We start from the raw sequence: 6,909 nt of genomic DNA, 5'->3' as shown, positions 1-6,909 counted from the left end.
AAGTCAATCTGCTTTCACTTGAGGCTAACAATGATTTCAACATGGTTTGATTTGTCAGCCAAGCGAATTTGATCTTATGGTACTTGTAACCTAGTTGATCACAATTTGGTCTGACTTGGTAATTAATAGTTAATCCTCTATGGGCCCCCCGCAGTGGCACAGCGGTATATCTGTGGACTTACAAAGCTAGAACCGGGTTTCGATACCCGTGGTAAGCAGAGCACAGATAGCCCATTGCATAGCTTTGTGCTTAACTACAAACAAACAAACCCTCTCTGACCGTGAATCGTTTAAAAGTTGACTTGCTCTAATTTGAGTTCATAAAAAGTCTTGTATATATATGTATATATACAAGACACAACGATTTGTAAGCATAATGAAAAAATTTGATACAAATTTCATGTTTCAACAGAGCATTGGTCTGTCTTCTTCAGTGTTGATACATGTAGTATGTATTAAATTTTTTCATTAGGCTTACAAATCGTTGTCTTACATATACAAGTCTCCTAGCGTTATGTGTTTCCCCACACAAATACAAATTTAATAAAAAACAATCTGGTCCAACCCTGAGCCAATTAGAAGCCAGTTTGACCCAGCCTGCAGCCAGTTAGAAGCCAATATGCTTTTGTTCTGTTAGTTTATCAGTAAAGTTTGAATATAGTGGAAATAATAGATTGTTGGTGAAAGGATTTTATTTAGGCTGTTTTTTAGGCGGTAAGACAAAGTATCTTCACTAAAGTAAGTTGTTAGATATTTTAATAATATTATCACAATATTTTTGTATGAAAACGAAAATCAGGTACAAACCAATATTACAAAATTTAGCAATTTTAGATATTTTAAATATTCAACATTAAATATTTTTCTAGGAACAATTTTTTTTATATCTAGAGTTGACTTGGTACATTGAGCACAGTAATGGTTGTGACCCTGTAACCTTCCTTTCACACTATATTTAGTAATTAGTCGGTCAACTATTAGAATTTTTTAACTTGTCTTTATTTATATTAGTTCTCAGGACGTTAACAGGACACAAATCAAATGTAAAATGTCTGGACTTCCATCCTTATGGTGACTTTATTGCTTCTGGTTCATTAGACACAAACATAAAGGTAAAGTTAATATTATTAACTGTAAAAATATTAGTTTATATTTTACTGTCTTTTTTATTTATGTGTCTGTATTAAGAATTAATGAGGTTTAATAACACTATTTTTTTACTTAAATGATATAAACTGTTGAGAAATAAATAATACTTATAACATTAACCTGTGTATGTAGATTTGAAGATGTAAAACACACATAAAATAAAGAAATGGATTAGTTTAATGATGAATTACATCTCAGTAAATAAAGTATTACAGTTGCTTTAGACACGACCAAAGCAAAAGGGAAAAAGAGATCTCATAAATAGATAATATTTAAGAATAGAATATTCTATTATAATTAACTAATTAATATTTGTATTGGCATTATAATTAGCTAATTAATATCTTTATTGGCATTATAATTGGCTAATTAATCTTCTCTTTATTGGCATTATAATTGGTTAATTAATATCTTTATTGGCATTATAATTGGTTAATTAATCTTCTCTTTATTGACATTGTAATTGGTTAATTAAACTTCTCTTTATTGGCATTGTAATTAGCTAATTAAACTTCTCTTTATTGGCATTATAATTTGGTAATTAATCTTCTCTTTATTGACATTGTAATTAGTTAATTAATCTTTTTATTGGCATTATAATTTGCTAATTAATCTTCTCTTTATTGACATTGTTTAATATTGAATACTTATTTATTACATTTTTCTTTCTTTTAGTTCTGTTTGTTGTCTTCCCTATTGTTTAAAACTCAGTATACTATACTTTAATGTCCTTAAGAATTTGGGGCTGATAATAACCCACAGCAACTTGTGTCTGTCCATCTCATTATATTCACATCTGAATTTATCTTGTTCATAAACACAGAAGTAGAAATCAGTAGTTTTTCTTTAGTAGAGTCCATCAGCAAACATATAATATTTTGTAAGTTCTTAAGATAAACATTTTTTTTTATCTTACTGCAGTTGTGGGACATTCGAAGAAAAGGTTGTATCTATACTTACAAGGTAAGCCCCAGCTTTATTACGTGTATAGTATCAAGCAATTTAGGAAATGATTTTAGCTTTGATGGGAAAATCTGTAGGTTTAATTTATCTTTTATTGCTGTTGTCAACTCTTTCCCATTTTTCTCGAGTTCATCAACAGTTAACTATATTCCCTTGATATGTGTTTTGGCTTGTATTTTATATGTTTAACATGCAGGAGGGCCCGGCATGGCCAGGTGGCTCGGGTGCTTGACTCGCAATCTGAGGGTCGCGCTATCGAGTCTCCGTTCCACCAAACATGCTCACCCTTTCAGTCGTGGGGACATTATAATGTGATGGTCAATCCCAGTATTCATTGGCAAAAGAGTAGCCCAAGAGTTGGTGGTGGTTGGTGATAACTAGCTGCCTTCCCTCTAGTCTTTCACTACTAAATTAGGGACAGCTAGCGAAGATAGCCCTCATGTAGCTTTGTGCAAAATTCAAAACAAACAAACAAACATGCAGGCATTCATTTTTCATGAAAAGAAGTTAATTCAAGGCATCTGTTCTTATTGACTTTACACCCACCTCAAAAAAAAAGTTTATAACTTCACTAAAAGCTGTTTGTGTAAAAGAAATTTCAAGTTCTTAGACTTGTCTTTAAATGTTTAACTGAAATAATTTTTGTTTTATTTTTTTTTCAATAAAATTTTAATCTCTAGCAGTCAGTTTACTAAAACTAGTTTAGTTGTGTTTTTGTACATGTATTTGCTATATTCAGTATGTTTCTGCCGGAAAGTGAAAATAAATTTCATTAATAATGTTACGTGTGAAACTAGGCTTAAAAGGAAAAGGTTGAAATACCTGAAGAATTGTGTTGTTTACCTATGTGAATGCAGAGATATGGGGCCCTACTTTTCATTTGTTTTCTTCAAATCAGGTGGCCTTTGTAGCATATTGATCTTTATGCTGGCTTAAAAAACTAAGCACTTGCCATCTGGTGCTGTTTTCAGATTACTTAACTCAGTAGTCTCAATGTTGCATACTTTTCTAATCTAAATATATTAAGATAATGAAAATCAGATATCTTTCTAAAATTGTTTTCCTTTGTACTTATGCTTTTACAAAATGATTGATATTACATTTAAAGTATTTGTATTTTTGACATTTATTTGTAAAGTTTAGAACTTCTGTATTAGCATGATGTACAATGTATTAAGCAGTATTACAATTTCTTTCATTTCATCGTCCTTCGTGAAAGAGTGATTTTATACATTTATTTCTTTTTTTTTTTTCACTTATTTGTAAATTTAATCATTCATGAATTTTTTTACCTGACTTAGCTTACTGTTCTATTGTAAATAGATAATTTTGTTGTTGTTTTTAGGGGCACAATAAACCGATCAATAATATTAAGTTTAGTCCTGATGGCAAATGGATTGCATCTGCTGGAGATGATGGAACTGTTAAGGTAATTTTATCTTCTTTTTTTTTATTATTCTAATACTTGTTTGAAACAGACAAGATAATTGTTCTAGAAATATTTAAAAACAATTAAATATTTCATAGTTCTAAATTGTGATAAATACATTTTCTCTTTTTATTTCTTAAAAAAGTTTTAGATTTGAAAAAAACTTAAATGAATGGCATTAAACTTTTATTAAATATTGTTTTGGGCTTTAAAAGTTTCTTGAAGTTGGACTAATGTAGTTTCATATCTTATATTATTTATTAATTAGGGATTACATTGGTCAAGAAATTTTGATTTGATTGTCTGATCATTAATACCAAGAAAAGATAGATCTTAAATTAAAGACAGTTTTATGGGATATATTTTATTACAGCTAATACTCACACACACACACACATGTTTTGTGTCTACTCTTTTATCTAAAAGTTTTAATACTTTAATAAATTAAAAAATTAAACACTTTATCACATTTTGTAATGAACTGACTAAATGAGTAACTTGTTGTGAATAGGTTGTTTGTATGCATGCTAATACACTGGTGTGACCTATTTCTGCAGCTCTGGGACCTGCCTGCAGGCAAGATGTTGACAGAATTCAGGGGACACACAGGACCTGTTTTGGATGTTGAGTTCCATCCCAATGAGTTTCTTTTAGCCAGTGGAAGCACAGACAGGCATGTAGTTTGCTTAAAAGATAATCTCAAGCTTAACAGATTAGTTGTCCAAGTCTAACGTGACTTTTTGTTTTCCTTGTGATCAGTTGGAATAACAAGTTACACATCTAAACATCACACTGATGTTGAATAGTTCCTCCTCTTCAAATTTTAATTGCACATTACCAAGCCTCATATTGATATTTGTATTTCTTGGTTATGTTAAGTTGATCTCGATGTTCTGTACCTTAAACAGTAAACATCCTTAAATACCTCAACTTTTGTTTCTTGCTTATGCTGACAAGAAAAATGATAGCAGTCTGTTTGATTTAACTGATATGTCAAGAATAGCCATTTCCATTGTGAAGATAAGGATTTTCTTCTCTATGCTCAGTTTCTAACTCGCACATGGTGTAAGCATGTGGAATATATCACTTTATTAATTTAGTCGTCAAGCCAGTGAACAAACTCTTGTATCTTATTATCACAAGAATCTTCTTAAGTGGAGGACACGTGGCATGTCCTTTTAGTTCTTGAGAACAAACTTTTAATCTCTAGCAGTCAGTTTACTAAAACTAGTTTAGTTGTGTTTTTGTACATGTATTTGCTATATTCAGTATGTTTCTGCCGGAAAGTGAAAATAAATTTCATTAATAATGTTACGTGTGAAACTAGGCTTAAAAGGAAAAGGTTGAAATACCTGATAAATTGTGTTGTTTACCTTCGTGAATGCAGAAATGTGGGGCCCTACTTTTCATTTGTATGCTTTAAATCAGGTGGTCTCTCCCAGGTGGCCTTTGTAGCATATTGATCTTTATGTTGGCTCAAAAAAAAAGTGGAGGTACTCAGCTGGGTGAAGTGGACCTGTTTTTTAAAAAGAAAATCTATGTGTAAATATAAAAAATTACAAAGCAGCTCAGATAAGTCCTGGTACTAGTACCGCTGTAAAACATAAGTTTCGATACTCAGTACCGGCATAATTTCACCCCTGATATAGGTAGTCCAAAATATCTGGATATGTCATAAATGTACAGTCTTGTAGCCAAAGGTCAAACAGGTTCAAAGTCGTTTTGTGCCATGTGGCGCCATCTGTTTACTAAAAACTATTAAAATGATTCCAAATTTATAGTGATATTCTTAGTGTATTTTGTAGTATAAGTTGTTTTATCATTTGCTGTTAGCTGCTAAAAAAAAACTGTCATGTACTTAAGTAAATACACAAATGGTTACACTTCAAAAGATGATTATTACAGTTAAATATCAAACATTTGACTCGCCTTCAGCTCAATGATCTTAACAAGGAACATTTTATCTAATATTGTGACTGGTCTTCTAATTGTCTACTGTTGCACTTCCTTCAAATGTTACTTTTCACTGAAATAATTTTCATGAGTGACATACTTCCTGTGATTGAAATAGATACTTAGTGGAGTGATCATGACTACCGACCAAGGTTACCAACCTTAATATTTTATTCTTAACGATATATGGACAGTATCCTGTTTTAGTGATACTGTAAATTTTTACCACCATCTTTAATAAGACAGAACAGTTTTTGCTTTTTATGAGTTTATTTACAGTATTAAAATGCCTTGTTTTTATTGACTGTCTGTAAATTTACTGATGGTTGGCAACCTAGCTTCTGATATACTTCATGTGATTGAAATTGAACTTTCGAATAGTCACCTTGAGTATTGACACACTTCCTATGATTGGACTTCAGAATAGTAACCTTGAGTATTGACACACTTCCTATGATTGGACTTCAGAATAGTAACCTTGAGTATTGACACACTTCCTATGATTGGACTTCAGAATAGTAACTTTGAGTATTGACACACTTCCTATGATTAGACTTCAGAATAGAACTTTAGTAGAGTAATTTTGACTATTGACACTTCCTGTGATTAAAATTGAACTTTAGTAGAGTAATATTGACTAGTGACACTTCCTGTGATTAAAATTGAACTTTACTAGAGTAACCTTGAGTAGTGTGTTTGTCTTTCATTAGAATGACCTTGACAAGTGATGCTATTTGTCTTTGAACATTGTGGCCTCTTCAAGTAAAAACAATTTGTTTGTGTTTAAGTTGTGACCTCTACATGATTGGTCGTTACCTTTTATTACGAAGAGTGTTCATATACACACAAACTTGTGATTTTAGGTAGTTTTCAATTCTATGTCATGAATCCAGAATTAGATGTGTAATGCTAAAAGAAAATCGTTGTTACTGGAGCAGTACAGTTTGTAAATTGAAATAATTTATAAATTTATCAGGTGATTTCTGTCCAGCCTCTCAAATTATACCAATTTTTTCAAAAATATTAGGCCTCAGTGGTTAAGTCTGAAGGCTTATAATGTTAAAAACTAGGTTTTGACACCTGTGGTGGGCACAGCACATATAGCCCATTGTTTTTAACGATAAACCTAATGTGTTTTCTAGCGTATACAACTAACAAATGAAGGTGACATGTTTGAACAGATATAGAAGTTAGTAAATTAATGTTATTGTGACTAATTTTTAGTTTATTATTTTATTCATCACATGTCTCTTGTTACCAAAATCATGTATATAACTATACCTACAAGCTGTTTTTTAAAGATCATATGTTCTTATTTAGGTTAGTCAAGTTTTGGGACCTGGAAAGTTTTCAGCAAGTATCATCCACAGATGGAGATTCAGGCCCTGTCAGGTTAGTGCCAAAAGTAGAATATA

General features: G+C 31.2%; 1 protein-coding gene across 2 annotated transcripts in view; it reads left to right on the top strand.

Moving 5' to 3' along the window:
* The window catches only part of LOC106461382 (katanin p80 WD40 repeat-containing subunit B1-like), a 34,214-nt gene that overhangs the window by 1,470 nt on the left and 25,835 nt on the right, over nt 1-6,909 (top strand). For both annotated transcript variants that reach the window (XM_022388333.1, XM_022388332.1), the window contains exons 2-6: nt 1,012-1,112; nt 2,071-2,112; nt 3,458-3,541; nt 4,099-4,214; nt 6,815-6,886. In XM_022388333.1, coding sequence (XP_022244041.1) covers nt 1,012-1,112; nt 2,071-2,112; nt 3,458-3,541; nt 4,099-4,214; nt 6,815-6,886 — 415 coding nt within the window. The remainder of the gene's footprint in view (nt 1-1,011; nt 1,113-2,070; nt 2,113-3,457; nt 3,542-4,098; nt 4,215-6,814; nt 6,887-6,909) is intronic.

This window comes from Limulus polyphemus, unplaced genomic scaffold (assembly GCF_000517525.1).
Source record: "Limulus polyphemus unplaced genomic scaffold, Limulus_polyphemus-2.1.2 Scaffold948, whole genome shotgun sequence".
Lineage (NCBI taxonomy): Eukaryota > Metazoa > Arthropoda > Merostomata > Xiphosura > Limulidae > Limulus > Limulus polyphemus.
The sequence above is the reverse complement of the archived record's forward strand: the minus strand, read 5'-3'. Positions and strand labels throughout refer to the sequence as shown.